Genomic DNA, 18,789 nt, shown 5'->3' on the forward strand with positions numbered 1-18,789 from the left:
GTATTCTTGGTGATGAGTGTGGTGGAACGCCCCATTTTTGCAGATGACTCTGTGTTGTTAAACCCTCTTCGTAGAGCTTAATGAAAATGTAAAGAAGCCGCTTGTTAAGGTGAAGCTTTAACTTCTTTTGTGGATTAAACAGTTTTAATCTCCCCACCGCCCATCGTTTTAGACAGATTGTGCATATAGGAGTTTGTGTTTTTTCCGTTGGGGCTTTCAGCAGTGCCTGGCACACAGAAGTATGCTTCGGATGCTCTCTTAAATGTGGTCTCCTTAAACTAGTTAGCTCGTTGTTTCTTCTTGCACCCTTTATAGTGGTTTGCAGAGCACTTTTCTACAGGAAGAGACATGTGCAAAAAGAGAACCTGCCATCAAAAAGAGAGAGGATGAGGATGAAGAGGAAAGTGAAGATGAGTGGGAAGATGTGGAAGGTAGTCCTTCATTTCTTTTGCTATAAAACATTAATTTCTATCTGGATTTGTCATTCTTTGGTCTTGTTCTTGTGCTGAATTCTCCTGGCTTTTATGATAGCCGAATTGAGTTTTGTATTATTTTTAGGCATTCTTTTTTTTTAGCAACTTCAGATAAAGTTTAAATCGGGTGGCACAGAATAACATAGCCTTCACCTCAGTTAGCCGGGTGTCCTAGGGTTTGATTCCAATATTAAATATGCAGTAGTACAATTAGAGTGAGCGGACCGACATTGTGATGGAGCTCTCCTCTAATTTATGGTGGAAATCTGTATGGCCTATCTTTCCCCCCCTTTTTAACACAGTCAGTTGTATTCTGAAGTACGAAGCCTGTGAGTCGTGGCATTCCTGGTCATTTCCCCTCAGAATGGTTGATAGTGATGTTATATTTGCTTTATTCAGCTAAGGTGTCTTCAGAGCTGCAGGTAAATGGATAAATAAAATGGGTTCATTTGGATCCTTCGTGAGCAGCAAGTGGCAGCTGGGCCGTGTTTGTACAGGACTGGAGGTCTGCCCCTCATGTTATATGTTAAGTCCGCGTGGGGAGGACACACGAGGTCGGAGACGGAGTTCAAACAGCAACCGCTTTATTGAAGTACAGGAACAGAACTAGAGAACACAGTGCAAATGGCCCTGGTTATATGCCCCCCTGGCCGCCCACGGCCACTCCCCCCCTGATCCGTGATAGAGGGGAAACAACCCCGGGTTACCAATGGTGCGTGCCGGCTTAGGGCCAATGGCGCATGCAGGACTTAGGATCCTTCGTTAGGACTCAAGCTCCTAAGTTCCCCCTGCATATCGCCTAACTATATACATACATAACATATTTTTAGGTTCTGCCCTGTATGCCCTCTGTCTTAAGATCCATGCAAGCATCAGGTACAAAGAGTTGCATGCCCACGCATTCAACAGACAAGATCTGCATTTGGGAAAGTCCCTGATAACCAGTGCAGAGAACTTGCATCTTCTCTGTGAAACTGAATTATTCGGAACTCCCTTATGATATGCTTTCTTCATAAGACTCTGGTTTGGAAAAGTTTGCCTTTAAAAAAAAAAGTAACACAGGAGAATCGGCTGTGAGTTAGAACTGAAATGCTTGGAATCTCACTGGGCTTCATCTGAACTATGCAGTTTAGATTAACTCTTCCAAATTCAAAAACCTTTATTGGCATAACAAGTCGTTCAAAGCATTCCAGAATTAGTCAAATGATAAAGCATCACTATCAAAATCTATATCAATAAACATGGATGAAATAGGATATGCCGGAATGCAATGAATATAAGGTATATATAGAAAACGAGTATCAAAAATAACAGATTAACTCTTCCATTTCCAGAACTTCGTGAACCTGAGGTAGGGATCTTGGAAGACATTTCTCCAACGCCAGCCGTGCCCAACAAAATGGTTGAGATAGAGATTGAGACACCAGAACAAGCAAAGAAAAGAGAGAGAAGGTAAGGTGAAGTTGGAGAGCTCTGTATCCAGAGATCTGTGGCTAGCTGTCCCTTTTCTCCCATGTGGGTCAGCAAATCCAAAGAAGGCCCACATTTACACAACTACCAATAGTACATGGTGGGTGAAATTCACTGTCACATCAAACCGCAGTGTATACAAGTCCAGCTTGCTGCTGGATTCTGTCTACCTTCCTCCATTTACCCTACTTCCTCACATAAAATGTGACGAAGAAGTTCTGGTTTCAAGCTGACCTGTTACCCATAACATGTGAGAGTAGGGTTGGGCTTGGATCCTGCAAACGTTCCATGCGCACGAGATAGTCTGTACTGCAGAGTGTGCTTCCACTTCTACTAAACTTCTGTTTGCTCAAGGGCCCATTGAAAACCCTTGGTCTTGGGCAAGCAGAAGTTTTAGTGGAAGAGCATTCTGCAGCACAGACTATCTAGCATGCACAGAACCTGCTCACAGGATGCAGGCCACACTGTTTTACCCAAGTTAATTGTCCCTTCATAAGCCAGGATTCAAAGCCTGGATTTCATTTAACTCCTTGCCTGACCTTTGCAAATTTTGGGCAATTAAAGTTAATTTTAAAGCAGGATTCCTTCACTTTAGTCCACATGAGAAGGGAAGGAGCATTTCGTGCGTGAGGAAGCCCAGCAACAAGCTGGGTTTGTGCTGAATCTTGGTTGGAAGTGAGGTCTAACTACAGCTTCAGAGCACTGTACACAGCTGTGTACAAATTACAATGTGAAGAATCTGTTCTTGTGTCTTCCGGGGCAAGAGTTCTGATTTGACTGTGGCATCTTGCAGAGAGAAAAGACAAGCTGAGTTTGAAACATACCTCCGGAGAATGATGAAACGCTTCAACAAAGAGGTTCATGAAGATACACACAGGGTAAGACTTAATACACTTTATTTATATATCTGTACCCTGCTTTTCTCCACAGTGGAGACCCTAGGAGGCTCACAACAACATTCTCCTCATCTCCAGTTTATTCTTACAACATCAACTTTGTGAAGTAGGTAGACTGAGAGTAGGGGACTAGCCTGAGGTCATCCAATGAGCTTCCATGGCAGAGAGGGGATTCGAACGTGTGTCTCAGATCCTAGTCCAACCTCTCCACACTGGCTCCTAAGGTAATAGAAATGTAGCTGAAGAAAGTAAACTGCAAGGGACAAGGATGAGATTCTGTCTCTGTCACCTTATTCTAGCTCTTAAGAGAAGAGTTTATTGAAATTTGAGCGTAATTAATATCCCAGGATGGCCCAGGCTAGCCTGATCTCGTCAGATCTCAGAAGCTAAGCAGGGTCAGCCCTGGTTAGTATTTGGATGGGAGACCACAATGGAATACCAGGACTGCTGTGCAGAGGAAGGCACTGGCAAACCACCTCTATTAGTCTTTTGCCATGAAAACCCCAAAAAGGGGTCGCCATAAGTCGGCTGCGACTTGACGGCACTTCACACACACACATGTTGTTACTAGAGCCCCATGGCACAGAGTGGTAGGCTGCAGTACTGCAGTCCGAGCTCTGCTCACAACCTGAGTTCAGTTCCAACGGAAGTCGGTTTCAGGTAGCCAGCTCAAGGTTGACTCAACCTTCCATCCTTCCGAGGTCGGTAAAATGAGGACCCAGCTTGCTGGGGGTAAAGGGAAGATGACTGGGGAAGGCATTAGTAAACCACCCCGTAAACAAAGTCTGCCTAGGAAACGTCGGTCAGGAATGACTAGGTGCTTGCACAGGGGACCTTTACCTTTTTTAAAATGTTGTTCTTGTCAGATCTCAGAAGCTAAGCAGGGTCAGCCCTGGTTAGTATTTGGATGGGAGACCACCAAGGAATACCAGGGTTGCTGTGCAGAGGAAGGCACTGGCAAACCACCTCTGTTAGTGTCTTGCCATGAAAACCCCAAAAAGGGTTGCCATAAGTCGGCTGCGACTTGAAGGCACTTTACACACAAACTAGCAAGAGAACTATACGTTTGCCAAGTCATCCAGAACATATTTATTGTTTGTGCGGGTTCGAATTTTTTAAAATAGTACATAATACCACTCGTGAGACCAATTTCCCCTTTCTCATACAGTTCTGTTTAACTCTTAGTATAGCTTTCATTCTGTAAGTCTAAACTTGTTTGTTTCTTTATGTTTATATGTTGTGTTTTCTGTGTTCAGAGTGGCATAAAATTATGAATAAAACAGCAATGAAAACAATAACTTTAACCAGTAAACCAAACAGGATCCAAATACAAGAAATTATTGCTGGCTAGTACGTTATAGTCAAGTCAGTTTACTGTTAATTCCAACCCAAACAAATTTAATTTACAAAAAAAAGATAAGAGAGAGAAACATGGTCTAATTTCAGTAGCAAATTCAGGGTGATTACAGTAAAGGGCTTGCTTTTAGCAGACACTGTTCCTGCCTCTTGAAGATACATTGAGAAGGGCCCAGTCTGTCAAATGTAGGTGGTGGGCAGCTGTGAGGGGTTGATATAGCTGTATCGTTGCCCTAGAATGAATTTGGTCAAAGCCAGGACTGCCTTTTTTGATCTTGATTTTCATGCTCAAAGCAGCGTCATTAAACTAAAAGGTTGCTGCTTTCTATGTTGGGGTCCTGTTTCTTTTTCCCCAACAGGTTCACTTACTGTGCTTGTTAGGAAACGGTTTCTATCGGAACAGAATCTGCAGTCAGCCAGATCTCCAAGCGATCGGCCTTTCCATTATCCCAGCCCACTTTACGAAAGTGCCTACGGATCGTGTAGACCGCTTGTATCTGTCAAACCTTGTGAAATGGTAAGAGTCTCTCTCCATGACCAACTCTGTCTTCAGTGCAACAAAGAGGAAATATTTGTTTCCATCTGTGTAGCCACCTAAGTGAAAGCAGTTTGTTCTTTTTTAAAACTTTAATTGTAAGAATGGGAGAATGCAAGTCCCCTGAAACGATGGGGATGCAATATGAAGAAGCTAGCCTGGAGAGCAGAAAAATAAAACATGATTTTGTTCTTCGAGGTTTGTTGCAACCTTTACTGTCAACAGTGAGCTCTCTGATATTGAAGAAAGTTGGCAGTCCACCTTGGAGCGGCGTTTTGCTGTCTATGCTGCTCGAGATGATGAAGAATTGGTGCATGTAAGTGACCAGGCTTTTAAAGAACTAAAGACTTTGGGAATATAGATTTTGGAAATAGGAGACCAGACAGCTTTCGCATGAACCCCAAGTGGATGCTTACTGCCACTTCTGTGGCTGTTATCACATGCTTTGCATCTCTGTAAGGTTTTCCACCCATATGGTTTCTCCAGTAGTGTCTTTAGCATGCCATGCAAGCCACACTGATTTCCACTGACTGCAGGGTATATTACAAGATTTATATTTTCTCTTAACACTCAAGGCAAATAACATGGTGTAAGGCAATGTAGTTAAATATGAGAGATCTAATAAACTATGTGATAATGCAAAAAAGTTACCTTAAATTTTGTAATCCTAGTCCTATTGAACATGATATATTAAGTGGTGCAGAAAATGGAATTACAAAGTAGAAAACAATGCAATAAGAACAGGGTAATACATGCAACAAACAGACAATACATGCCGTGCACAGAGGCTTAGACTACATCCCTGTTCTCTATAAAAGCACCTTCCTGAACCATTCCATTTTACTATGGTGATTGTGGCGGAAAGTGCCATCAAGTCGTGGCTGACTTTATAGTGACTCCATAGGGTTTTCAAGGCAAGAGACTAACAGAGGTGGTTTGCCATTGCCTGCCTCTGCATTGCAACCCTGGACTTCCTTGGTGGTCTCCCATCCAAATGCTAACCAGGGCTGACTCTGCTTAGTGTCCAAAATCTGATGAGATTGGGCTAGCCTGGGCTATCCAGGTCAGCTTTATACTATAGCCATATTTATAAAACTTCCTTCCTGAACTATTCTGTTTTACATAGTTTGTGGAGTGACAAGAGTGGTCCTTCCTGACTTCCTTAGGCAGGTCATTCCACAAGGTGGGGGCCACCACACAGAAGACCTGTGTATAGGCAGCTATACATCTTAGCCGTTTGCAGGGCTAAAATATGCAGAAACTTGCTGCTAGAAAAACCTTTTGGGCAGAAGCTTTTGCATGGAACTCAAACAACACTGGAGCAGCCATGCAAGTGGCAGCAGCCATAGAAACTCTGTGTGAAGAGGATCAGAGTCAGACCTATGGCACATCCGCTTTGGGGGAAATGCTGTTTTTATTGCTTTTCATTCAATTTTGTCTGGAAGGAACTTTTACTAAGGTCATTGGGGGAAACAGGAAAATGCACTTGTGTGTATGTGGGGGGAATCACTGTGTGCCTGAACTCAAGATTCCAAACAAATCATTTCTGTTTGTATTTGAAATAGATATTTTTACTCATTCTGCGGTCGTTGCAGCTTCTGTGCCGGCTTGTCTTGTCTTTACAGCCCATTCCTCTGAAAAAGCCACCAGAGAAGGTAAGAATGGAACATTGAAGCTATGGGTGGCAGGATCCCTGTGGGCAGGTGTATGTTCACATTTGTAAAAAACAAAAAGCAAATTGCAATTTTTGCTTTCCCGTCTTTGTTTCTTCAAGCCAGATTCAGATCCTGGCTTGGATCCATGAGAGGATTTCCACAAAGAGAAGGGAGGGATGATTTTCACTGATTTCACCCCTCCTGCTGCGGACCCCTGACTCTCCCCTTATGGTGTTTCTGGGGAGGCCTGTGTCCCCCAGGGGTAGCATTTCACGCTACAGTGTGAAGAGGCAGAGAAGAAAGCTGAGTTGCACTGATGGCAATCTCTTTCATCAGACATGCTTGGTGAATCCAAGCTCCTGGTTTGATGAACCCTAATGAAAGTATTTGTTTATATGAATAGAGGCCATGCTACAATCACAGTCACCATAGTTAGTTTAATCAAACTGTGGTTTTGTGTGATTCTGAACAGAGCCAAACAGTGAATGTACAGAACAAATACTTCAGAGCGTAGTACTGTTTACCTAGTAGTTCTTTCAAGCTGTTGGCCTGTGCAAAAGAACCTAGTGGGTTTAAATTTCCTTCATCTTCTCACGATCATCAGGAGCCCCCTTTTCTTTGTTTCAGGGAAAGCCCCCAACTAAGAAGCGTTCTGTCAGTTTAGTCTCTGAGGAACTGGATAGTTCTGACAAAAAGCCTAGAGCTGCACCAAGAAAATGCTCAGGACCAAAGAGCAAACCAAGAGCAGGCCGAGAGGAGACTGCACCAAAGAACCTAGAAGCTGACAGGAAACCAAACTCCCCTGAAGGCAAAAGGAAAATAAGTAAATCCAAGGTACTGAAGGGTGGTCAGAAAGACAAGGAATGTGGTGATGGTGAAAACAACTTGAAGGGAAGGGAAGTGTTGGGGAGGCCCAAAAATGACCGCCAACGAAGAGTGGCCTCCAAAGTGTCTTACAAAGAGGAGAGTGGAAGCGGTGAGGGCAGTGATTCTGAATTCCATGCTTCAGAAGATGGTCAGGATGATAGCAGCATCTCTGATGATGATTTTGAAACTACTAATAGGAAGCATAGGTTTTCACGGGGAACACCTAAAGCAAGAACAGCATTTAATAGCAGATGGAAATCTGCACCTTCGATGTTGAAAGAACCCAAGAATTCAGACAACGTTGAGCATTTGTCGAGGAAAACCAATCTCTCAAGTTCTTCAAACCCACCAAAGAAAAAGAACAAAATAATTTCCAGTAGTGATGATGAAGGAGGAAGTCAGGAGCCAGTTATACAAAGAGGCACAAATCAATGGGTGGAGGTTTTTGTTGAACGAGAAGACAAGTGGGTGGATGTCAACTGTGTACATGGCACAGTTGGCCAGCCTTCACTGTGCTTCAGATATGCCACCAAACCAGTGTGCTATATCGTTGGCTTTGACAACGATGGGTGCGTAAAGGATGTAACACAAAGATATGATCCGGCGTGGATGACTTCAACGAGGAAAAGCCGTGTGGATGCCCAGTGGTGGGAGGACACTTTGGAACCGTACAGAAGCCCATTTGTCGAACGGGAGGAAAAAGAAGAGAAGGCTGTAAGTACTGTGGAATTGGTCAGGGTTTTGCTTTTTGTTTTTTTTCTGTGTGGCCAAAATGGGTTCCAAGTTGTCTTGGTGCTCCCCTGTCCTGTTAATAGTTTTGATTTTCTTTTCTTGATTATTTAAACAATGGGATAGGGGGTGGGAAGATGGAAGTCAGAGGTGTAAAGTGCACTCTTTTTTATGGAATGGGTTTCACTAACAGCTTTGAGGGAGGGTTAAGGAGTAGCAGCCTCTGCGATCTGCAAGCACAGAGGCAGCAAATGCTGTGTTAAGCATTCCTAATAAATTGGTAGCTTCTATTTAGATTCCTCAAATTGTAAGCAGAATTGATCAATGACCATTTATGCCAGAATGGCTTGCAGGAAAAGGGATATTTGTGCAACTCACGAAATGTCATTGTTCAGCAAAAAGCCATAATGGGTCGAAGGCTTTCACGGTCAGAGTTCATTGGTTCTTGTAGGTTATCCGGGCTGGGTAACCGTGGTCTTGGTATTTTCTTTTCTGACATTTCGCCAGCAGCTGTGGCAGGCATCTTCAGAGGAGTAACACTGAAGGACAGTGTCTCTCAGTGTCAAGTCTCTTCCTACACACTTGACACTGAGAGACACTGTCCTTCAGTGTTACTCCTCTGAAGATGCCTGCCACAGCTGCTGGCGAAACGTCAGGAAAGAAAATACCAAGACCACGGTTACACAGCCCGGATAACCTACAAGAGCCATAATGGGGCTTGTTCTTGTATTCTAGTGGTGAAAGTCACCTGGCTTGGTAGGGACTGTATTCCGCTGGTAGGAACTAATAAGAAGGCCTCTGCTGAATCAGACCAAGTATCTCTTTTGGCCTTCTGTTTCCTATAGTGATTAAGCAGGTAAGCCATAATCAAGGCCTGAACGCACAGAGACGAGTATTCAGAGGTATATGCCTCTGAGCCTAGAAATTCTGTTACGCAATTGTGGCGCATAGCTGATCACTAGAGTCCTGTGGCGCAGAGTGGTAAGCTGCAGTACTGCAGTCAAAAGCTCTGCTCATGACCTGAGTTCGATCCCAACGGAAGTCGGTTTTAGGTAGCCAGCTCAAGGTTGACTCAGCCTTCCATCCTTCTGAGGTTGGTAAAATGAGTACCCAGCTCGCTGGAGGTAAAGTGTAGATGACTAGGGAAGGCAATAGTAAACCACCCCGTAAACATAGTCTGCCTTGGAAATGTCGGAATGTGATGTCACCCCATGAGTCAGTAAATGACCTGGTGCTTGCACAGGGGACTACCTTTACCTAGCTGATGATAGACCAACCGTCCATAAATTTGATACAGATAGCTTTGAGCCAGATAGCTTTGAGTCTATGAACCAGTATATCCCTGTAAGTAAAGTGTGCCATCAAGTCGTAACTGACTCATGGTGACCCTGTGAAGTTCCACATCACAGGGTTTTCAAGGCATGCGGTGAGAAGAGGTGGTATGCCATTGGCGTCCTCTGCATAGCAGCTCCAGTCTTCATTGGTGGTCAATCATCCAAGTACTGATGCTGCAAGCGTCTGAGCTCTGACAAGATCAGGCTAGTCTGGGCTGTTAGGGCTGCTGTGATCAGGAATAATGGCATCTGGAATAAAGACCTGGAAAAGGCCACTTGGCTGACTAAACCCTAATACTGAAAAATGCTTTGAGGGTGTGCTCGATTCATATTACACCCTCACCATGTCAGGAATGGCTGGCTTTTATGAGCTCTCTCCTTGTATGCAGAGTGTCTGAGAGCTGGTTCACGCAGGGGTGAGACTCAGGGTCTCATTGCTTGTTTTATTCAGCCCTTGACGACACAGCCGAATGTGGTAGTTGTGAATGTCCTGCATTGTGCAGGGGGTTGGACTAGATGACCCTGGTGGTCCCTTCCAACTCTATGATTCTCTGAATGTGTGATCTGACCACACAGGCAAATATTACTTCTGAGGTGGTGTTGGGTGATACGAAAGATCCATTTGTGGCACTAAAGCTGGGATGGTTCATCCACACAGGCAGGTCATCATCGCTTGATCAAATGATGAACCTGCATGTATCAGCTGGACTTAATCTTCCAGCAGCTGAAGAATATATTTGTGTGGTATAAACTCTGAAGTGTGACGCTGGCCATGTGGCTCCCACAGTTTCTAGCTCAGCTTCAAGACCAGCCCCTCCCAACAGCCGTTGGCGAATACAAGAATCACCCACTTTATGCCTTGAAGAGGCATCTTCTTAAATATGAAGCCATCTACCCTGAATCAGCTGCTGTGCTAGGATACTGCCGAGGGGAGGCCGTGTACTCCAGGTGAGATATCCCTGAGGTGTGTATGCCGTGAAACGTGGCTTCCCCGGGTATGTGATCAGATCCTAGATCCCCTTGCTGTTGTGGTACCTTGAATAAAGCTAAACCTTTACAGAGGCACATCTAAAGTTCACTCCTTACACACTGTTATGTTATCCTGAAGTTCTAATGTGAACCATGTTAATAATCTGGGCTTTGTGCTTCCTGTGTAAAGACCGCAGAAGGGCTGCATTTGTTATGGAGTGCAGAATCCCGCATCTTGAGCATCCCAGCTTTCCATTTTTTAGAAGAGGCTTTCTCGCCCTTATGGCTGGGAAGGACACTTTTGAACATGCGTGGATGATGCCAGGTGAGGTTTCAAAAGAACTGCTAGTTGGGAGTGTGTGGGGGGTATAGGCCTTCAGTAGCCTACATTGCTCAATTGGCCTTCTTTATGAAAAGCAGAATCAATGTAAAATTATAACCATTTGCAAGTTTTCTCAATTTGTACTGACAGCAGAATTTTAGGTTTTCTTATTGTAGAATTTGGGTTCCATTAGCACCGTTCTGATTCTCTCTTTCTAAGGTGTGCTGTTAATAATGAATAGTAACCAGATCCATTGTGCATATTTGCATTGAGAAGGGATGCTGTCTTGTTTGGCCCTTTTCAGAGACTGTATCCATACGCTGCACTCCAAGGACACGTGGCTGAAGCAAGCTCGAGTGGTGAGGCTTGGGGAAGTACCATACAAGGTAAGGTAAGGGAATGGCAATGTTGGGTCTGTACCTCAGTAGCAAAATATGAAGTATGTATACAGAAGGCATTTTCACCTGAGATTGGATCTGTCAAGAGGATAACCAGACTAGGAAATACATATATCCCAATGACCCTGGAGGGCTTTGTTTAGGAGTTGCTCCCATTTAAAGTGACCAGCATTAGACCAGATAGAATAACATGTTCATCCATAGAAACATAAGAACCCTGCTGGATCAGACCAGTGGTCCATGTAGTCCAGCATCTTGTTTTACACACTGGCCAACCAGTTGCTTTGGAGGGCCAAGACACAGGACATTGAGGCCACGGCTTTCTTCTGATGTTGCTTCCTTACACTGTAATGTAGGGGAGGGGCTGTGGCTTAGTGGTAGAGCAATTGCTTGGCATGCAGAAGGTCCCAGGTTCAATCCCCGACATCTTAACTTAAAGAGTCTAGGCAGGTAAGTGATGTGAAAGACCTTCCTGACACCCTGGAGAGCCACTGCCAGTCTGAGTAGACAATGCTGACTTTGATGGACCAAGGGTCTGATTCAGTATAAAGCAGTTTCATGTGTTCATGTGTGTTAATTCCAAGGTTTTATTGTCTCTGGATGTGGAGTTCTTGGCTATTATCCATTGATGGACCTATCTAATCCCCCTTTAGAAGCAGTCTGTGCCTGTGGCCATCAATAACGTCTTTTGGCAGCAAATTCCACATTTTAATCATTGGATAAAGTAGTTCCCTTTGTCCATCCTGAATCTACTGCCCATCAACTTTGTTGGATGCCCCCAAGGTATAGTTTCTTGGGAGAGGGAGGAAAAGTTCTCTCCGTCCGCTCTCTCTACCCCATGTGTAATCTTATAAACCTCTATCATGTCCCCCCACTTAGTTGTCTCTTTTCTAAATTGAAAAGTCCCACACTGTAGCCTTATAGGAAAGGTGCTCCAACACATCTTGGTTGCCCCCTTCTGTACTTTTTCCAGCTCTGCAGTATCCTTTTTGAGATATGATGACCTGAACTGCACAAAGTATTCCAGATGAGACCACACAGTATTTCTATACAACAACATTACACCGTTGTCTGTTTTACTTTCAACCCCTTTCCTGATAATTCCCAGTGTGGAGTTTACCTTCTTCACTGCTGCCACCCACTGGGTCAACCCTTTTACTATGCTTTTCACTACAACCCCAAGATTCCTTTTAATCTTGGTCTCCAGCCAGTTCAGTTGGTCTCCTTCCTTGAATATTAACTCTGCTGCTTGCTTGAGTTCTCTCTCTCTCTCTCTCTCTCTTTTTGGTCACAATTCTCCTTTGCGGCGCTCTGCCTACTGGATTCCATTTCCTTACCCAGCTTGGTTTAAGCTTCTGCTTTTCATTGTCAAATCTCTTCATGCTCCAGCTTCTTTCGATAGATCTTTCTCTTTCCGCTCTAGTGACTGTCCCCTTAGGCAAGCCTCAAATTACTTTCGTTTTATTCTCCCATCCTATCTCAAACTCATGGTTCCCCAACATCTGCACCTCTCCCTCCTTACAACTGACCCCTCGAAGTCCCCTTCAGTCTGAAGTGTCGTTAATGAAGAACTGTCCCCTATGAAGAGCTGAGCTGTTCTCATAATGGACAGAATAGTGCGCATTTCTGTTGGTTCAAAGTGATACTTGACTGCATGCAGTTTGGCCTAAAACATACCTACCTATCTACTTACCTACAAATAAGCAAACCTGTCTTTTATGCCCCATCTCATCTGAATGGAGTGCGTACCTTTGATGCATCTGCAATGTGGTTTGCATTCATTTGTCTCGTTTACACAGATGGTCATAGGCTTCTCCAACCAGGCAAGGAAAGCACGAATGGTGGAACCTGCCAACCGGGAAAAAAAGGACTTGGGACTCTTTGGTCTCTGGCAGACAGAACAGTATCAGCCCCCTGTGGCAGTGGATGGAAGGGTAAGCAGGGGAAAAGATCAAGTATGATGGAGAGGCTTTGCTACACCTAAACATTAGTATCTGCACCGCTGTATCTGCTTGCTGACCCACGTAACATAATCATTTTTTACAATGCTGCTGGCACAGCATTCCATATGCATCTTATCCCCACAAAAATGGTTGCAAGTCAGACCATAAACTATGTTGAATTTCTTCAAAAAGGTACGGCACACATCCTCATGTTACTTGTGAACAGAGGGCGCACATTTAAATTGCCACTTTTCAAAAGCAAAATAAGAGGGTCTTAGTCATTTTCCAGTTACTGGGTCCTGCTAATAAAAGTGGTGATTTTTAAATGTTCCCTCATTTCCAGCTGTAACGTCGTGTCGCCACCCAGTGAGAACAAGTATTGCCAGAATGAATTGAACTGGGCCAGAGTCTGTTTAAGCCGCTTGTGGATTACCCTTTACAGGATAACAATAGGTTGTTACAAGTGTAAAATTCCACCAAGGCCTTCCAGTACAATCTTCAAGTCTGACAAGAATATTGGCATGATAATAAAAATGTAGATTAAATGTAAATTTTAAGTAAGCATTTTATAAAGTTACAGCTTTTAAAACAAAGCATATAGAATTTCATCTAATGCTTTGTGTTCTTATGAACTTACAGATACTCAGTCCTGCAGCAAGTTTTCCTCTAAAATTTACCATTTTAAACAGTGGCGGGCATCTCGGCCAGAGGCAATTTCTGTTTTAAAATATGAACTTCAGTCTTTTTTTGTTTTGCTTAACTCTTCCTTCTTTCTTTGTTTCAGGTTCCTCGGAACGAATTTGGAAATGTGTATCTTTTCCAGCCCAGCATGTTACCCATAGGCTGTGTACAGTTGAAGCTTCCCAACCTTCACCGAGTGGCACGTAAACTGGATATTGACTGTGTTCCGGCTGTTACTGGATTTGATTTTCATGGTGGCTACTCGCACCCAGTGTATGTCACAGTTCTGCCTTCTGGCTTGGCTAGGCCTATAACGGTGTCATGTGTTGGACTTGACACATGTTCCATCAGTGGAGGATATGTCTTAGATATGGCTAGTCTGAAAGCGTGCGACTGGCTGAAGATCATCCCGTAAGATTCCAGGGCAGCGCGGGTATCCCCACTCTGCCATGGAAACTTGCCAAGTAACCTTGGGCCAGTTACCCATTCTCAGCCTAAACTACATCACAGGGTTTTGCAAGAATAAAATGGGGGAAGGGGAGAATATTGTAAGCAACTTTGGGTCTCCATTGGGGAGAAAGGTGGGCTATAATAAAATGAAAATAATAAAACAAAACTATTGCTAACAATAGTATATGGTGTTGGCTGATGTTTAGTTCCCCATCCTGTTTTTTTGGGTGTGTGTGTGTGTTTTTGGTCTTCTCATGATATTCAGGCAGTAGAAATCAGATCGAGCTGGATTATTCAAGATTCCTCAAAGAGATGCTGCTAGTTCAGCAACTGGCACATTAAATTAAATATTGCTCACGTGGGCAGAATTGCTGGTGTTGTCCTTTTAGTGCTACGGTTTCCACAGAATAATCCCTCTCATCTTCCCACAAAGCACGAGGAAGCTTCTGAAGCACCTCAAGAAATACGAGATATCATGTGGGTGAAGCAAAGTTAAGGGATTCTCTGGGAAATCACTGAGTGAACAGAGGAATAATTAACCCAAGAATAAAGGAAAATTGTTTTGGAAGCCTGATATAAGTAGATATGGGGACAGGGACTCAGTTTTTTTGTCTCATTTATATTCTGCTTTTTGCCAATGAATTAAGGGGAACAAATGCAGATTATATTATTTTGTCTATACAAGTGTAGACAGCTGGGGAAGGGAATGGCAAACCACCCCGTAAACGTAGTCTGCCTATTAAATGTCGTGATCTGATGTCACCCCATGGGTCAGTAATGACTCAGTGTTTGCACAGGGAACTACCTTTACAAAAATCCTGTTAATTAGGTTAGGCTGAGGGGAAGTGACTGGGCCCAGGGCCATCTGGTGAGCTTCAGGGCCGAGCAGAGATCTGAACACAGCTCTTGGCCTGTGGCCAGCAACCTGTCCATTACACCATGCTGTTTCTGGCACTAGATCAGGAGCTTGTCTCAACTGCACAATCTTTATATCTTGTGGGGAGTAAATGGGATTCCAGTTGCCACTGCACAAAGGCATAACCATATTGCCATTTAGGTTTCTAGAATAATCTGGGATCCCCTAATGTCTAGTCATGTCATAATGAATCTTGTCGTGTAAGTATTGTTAATCTATTGAATCAACACACAAACAATATGTGGGTAACTAGGTTATTATGTTTTCACCAGTACTGAAGGCTACGTAGTCTGTGAAGAATACAGAGAGGTGCTTGTTGCAGCCTGGGAGAATGAAGAAGCAGAGAGGGAAAAGAAAGAAAAGGAGGTAAGAAGAATCCCTTTGAAAGGGTCTATTCCCCCTCCCCACCTTCAGTGAATTGAACTGGCATTGATAGAACTGGACAGCAATAGAGAACAAGGCAGTTCCTTAAATGTAAATTTGGTGAACAGCAAAATGTTTTCACAATATTAACCTCTACCCAGATGCGTTCCTAAATGTTTGGGTTCTTGGGTTATTACCTGGTTGTGAATATGAAGGTCAGCGTAACATTAGGGATGCTTTATTTTTGCTATTGAAATCCCACTTTTCAAAGTCAGGCCAATTTAACACAGTAAATAGAAAGGTATTTGGACATACTAGTTCTGCCCTTTGCACTGAGGGAGTTCAGTTTACTAAATGTTTTTCTCTAGTAAGATAGAAGGCCTGCAATTATTTTAATCCTTGTACCTTTCACTTCCTAATTTTGAATGATTTTTAAACACAGAAGCGGGAAAAGAGAGTGTTGGGGAACTGGAAATTGTTGGTGAAAGGAGTTCTGATCCGGGAGAGACTGAAGGAACGTTACTCCACTAAGGTAAAAAAAATATTATAAGCTGTGTTTCTCCTACTTGGATGTTGTTACTGCTGAGATAATTCAGAACTGAGTGGACATTGGAAGCCTTTATTTGGCTCCTGAAGAAAAAGTCTGTGTGTGTAAACTGTTTTTGAACTAGGATGGACAGTACTGTCCTTTCCCTGAAATCTGTGTAGTTTCCTGTTTATATTTCTACGAAGGCCTTCTTCAGATGTTGCAGCTCCCTAAGCAGGAAAAAGTTACTACATGTTGTTTCACATGCCTTTTGCCACACTGATCAGTCAGCTGTTTGAAGGAGTGGCTGCCCTATCAGTATATTTTGACAAATTCCTGCTATACTTGCAATGATACTCTTCTTTTTACACAGAGACTGATCTCTAATGTTCGAGGGGCATAACGTTTGCTGTAGGACTGGCTTGCACTAATATTAATCTACATGGTAGATATAAAATTGCTTGTTTTGTGTCTTGACCCTATTGTCTGGATTGGAGGAGGACTCTGCAGTGGCTTGAATCACAAAAGATCACGTTGTGAGCAAAGGTTGGAGATCACTCAACCAAAATAGCCACAGGTTGTGCAACAGACAGAAAGGGTCATTATTGCCACAGTTGGTGGGCGGGAAGGAGAAAAATCGCCCTGAATTTTAGAGATGATAGATGAGAGTAAACACACCAATTTATTTTTTTTAATCTGTTACCACAGACACATTATAATGAATGATGGAACTTGTAACAGTGGCTGTTGAATTAATAACAATGTGTGGTGTGACTCTGAGGCTTGAGATGACTCAGGATTGTGTGGACATTGAAGAGTCTGCATTTGACCTTTGAGGAACAAGCAAACATAGTATTCTTCTGGACCAGGAAGTAGAGATGGCATGATCCCCCACCCTGAGAGCATTGTCTTAGCTGATTCTACTGACAAACCTGCTTGAACTATTGCTGTGTAGTTCATTTATTACTCTACTACTTTGCTGTGAATGTATTAGAATAGGTTGTCATTTGAATATTAGAGTTCTGTGTGCATTATTTTTCTCAGTGAGCTGAAAATACTTCTGTGTTGCCGATTTCCTTCTAGTATTCTCTGTTCTGAAAGGGAATTTTCCCACAGTGTCAGTTAAATCTTTCAACTCTTCCAGAATGAGGCAGCAGATGGCATGATGGGAAGGGAGACTGGGTTCTCCTCTGATGAAGAAGGACCAAGCTTGGAGACCGCAGCTGGGGACATGGCTGTTTCTTGGCCCCAAAACCGGCAAGTGGAGAAACAGAGTGGGGGAGAAAAAAGAACCAGAAAGAGCCAGAGGGAGAAGAAAGGAGAAGCAAAGCATTTGTTCCCATTTGAGAAGTTGTGACCAGGAGGAAATGTTGGGCTTTTGTTGAAACCCATTGTGCCAAGGGAAGGCATATGTGACTTTGCTCAAACCAGCCTGTAGTTTCAGGGTTAACAAATTACATTTTTATATTTGCTGAAAACTGGAGACTTGGACGTGTGTCAATATATAAATATAGCAGCATTTTCATAGGTGGCATTAAAAAATGCTTCAGGTGATAAATCAGGGAATTAATAAGAACTATTATAAGTCTAGGCCACAAAATGGACCCTTTTTTCCACAGTGTAGTTCCAATGTAAGTTGTCCTGAAAAGCTCTGGATCACATGTTTTATTCTTATCTTTTAAGAGCTTGAGGTCTTCCACTTAACCCCCACATTTGTGGGGTTATGAGGCATAGGCAACTTGACAGCAAAAAAAGGCATAGATTTATTAGATGAGAACAGTCTTTTAAGAGAAATCCTTGCGGGACCTCCTTCCTCCATTGAACATTCTTGTAATTTCACATTTACTAGCTTCCCTTTCACTGTCAAGTACTGCTCTTATCTTTTGATTTAGTTTGTTCAAAGCATCGGTAGAAGTACCCCAGAGGTGTCACAATTAGTGTGAGTAGAATTCTGTGCTTGTAAATAGGTCAGAATTCTTTCTGTTTCAGGATGTAGTGTTCTTCCACATGTAGGGAACGATCCATTAGGACGTTCTACACCAGCTCTGTTGAAATAAAATGGCAGCTGGATGACACCATGGTGTTCAGCTCTTGTACAGCTCCCGTTTGTTTTGCTGGGGCTTGTACAGGAGTACTTCTCAATGAATCACGCTCCTACAAGTCTTATTAGCATGCAGGTGAAACTTTTTATAGGGTTAAAACGTACTGTGGGACCATTAGAGGACTTTGATTATTAGAATGTTTTTATCTGTTGGTTATTTCTCCTCTGTATCCTCACAAATCTTTACGGGTCATGTTGATAACTTTAGTTAAGCTCTTACGACTGAAATTTTAAACATTGTGAGTTAATGCAACCGGAATAGGATTAATTTAGACATTTATGCTTGCAACCTACCTTTACACATAATGAAAACCATACAATTACTTGTGTGCCTGTTAAGACTGCCTTGATTTAAGTGCACTTTTACTGCAGAAGAAATATTCAAACTAGACCTGCAGTTTTACACAAGATTTAAGTACACAGTGTAGATCTTGTAGTGTTTTTTTAATGTCCTACTATTTGGACCTGACTGTAGTTAGCTTTAGCACTTTAAATATGTTCCAAATTATTTTTATATTCAATCCTTGGCTAAATAAATAAATAAAATAAACTGTAATAAGATCTGGTATACAAGCATCCACTTTCTTTCCATTCAAGGTAATTGTTGGGTGAATGCCATAAGTGCATAATTGGGGGACTTTAGCAATTTAGGCTACATTGTTATCTCAACACAGCTGTCTCAAATCATGCTTGTGTACCTAATTGTGAAACTATGCTATGTGTAATGGTTTGTGATGGCCAATGAGCTCTTTGGTCCTACCCCTTCGAGCATTCTGGGTTGGACTATAGGGCCCAAAAGATACAT

The 18,789-nt window shown here is 43.0% G+C and overlaps 1 protein-coding gene across 1 annotated transcript; it reads left to right on the forward strand.

The window, feature by feature from the left end:
- The first annotated feature begins 319 nt into the window (after positions 1 to 319).
- On the forward strand, positions 320 to 17,264 carry XPC (XPC complex subunit, DNA damage recognition and repair factor). Its single transcript, XM_056854072.1, has 14 exons — positions 320 to 431; positions 1,808 to 1,925; positions 2,737 to 2,821; positions 4,555 to 4,712; positions 4,929 to 5,046; positions 6,296 to 6,385; positions 7,013 to 7,966; positions 10,103 to 10,263; positions 10,911 to 10,992; positions 12,804 to 12,938; positions 13,732 to 13,901; positions 15,267 to 15,360; positions 15,800 to 15,889; positions 17,028 to 17,264. Exons 2-14 carry the CDS (start codon positions 1,873 to 1,875, stop codon positions 17,238 to 17,240), a joined length of 2,403 nt encoding a protein of 800 aa, XP_056710050.1. The 5' UTR covers positions 320 to 431; positions 1,808 to 1,872; the 3' UTR covers positions 17,241 to 17,264.
- The last annotated feature ends 1,525 nt before the right edge of the window (positions 17,265 to 18,789 follow it).

Source organism: Euleptes europaea, chromosome 1 (genome assembly GCF_029931775.1).
Source record: "Euleptes europaea isolate rEulEur1 chromosome 1, rEulEur1.hap1, whole genome shotgun sequence".
NCBI classification, from domain to species: Eukaryota; Metazoa; Chordata; class Lepidosauria; order Squamata; family Sphaerodactylidae; genus Euleptes; species Euleptes europaea.

What these genes read in the sequence shown, in the direction of transcription:
- XPC (XM_056854072.1), top strand. Translation starts at nt 1,873, where the DNA reads ATGGTTGAGATAGAGATTGAGACACCAGAACAAGCAAAGAAAAGAGAG. An exon ending in CTGTCAAACCTTGTGAAATG is followed by an intron (nt 4,713 to 4,928) that starts GTAAGAGTCTCT and finishes TTGTTCTTCGAG; the next exon opens with GTTTGTTGCAACCTTTACTG. An exon ending in GGGGAGGCCGTGTACTCCAG is followed by an intron (nt 10,264 to 10,910) that starts GTGAGATATCCC and finishes GGCCCTTTTCAG; the next exon opens with AGACTGTATCCATACGCTGC.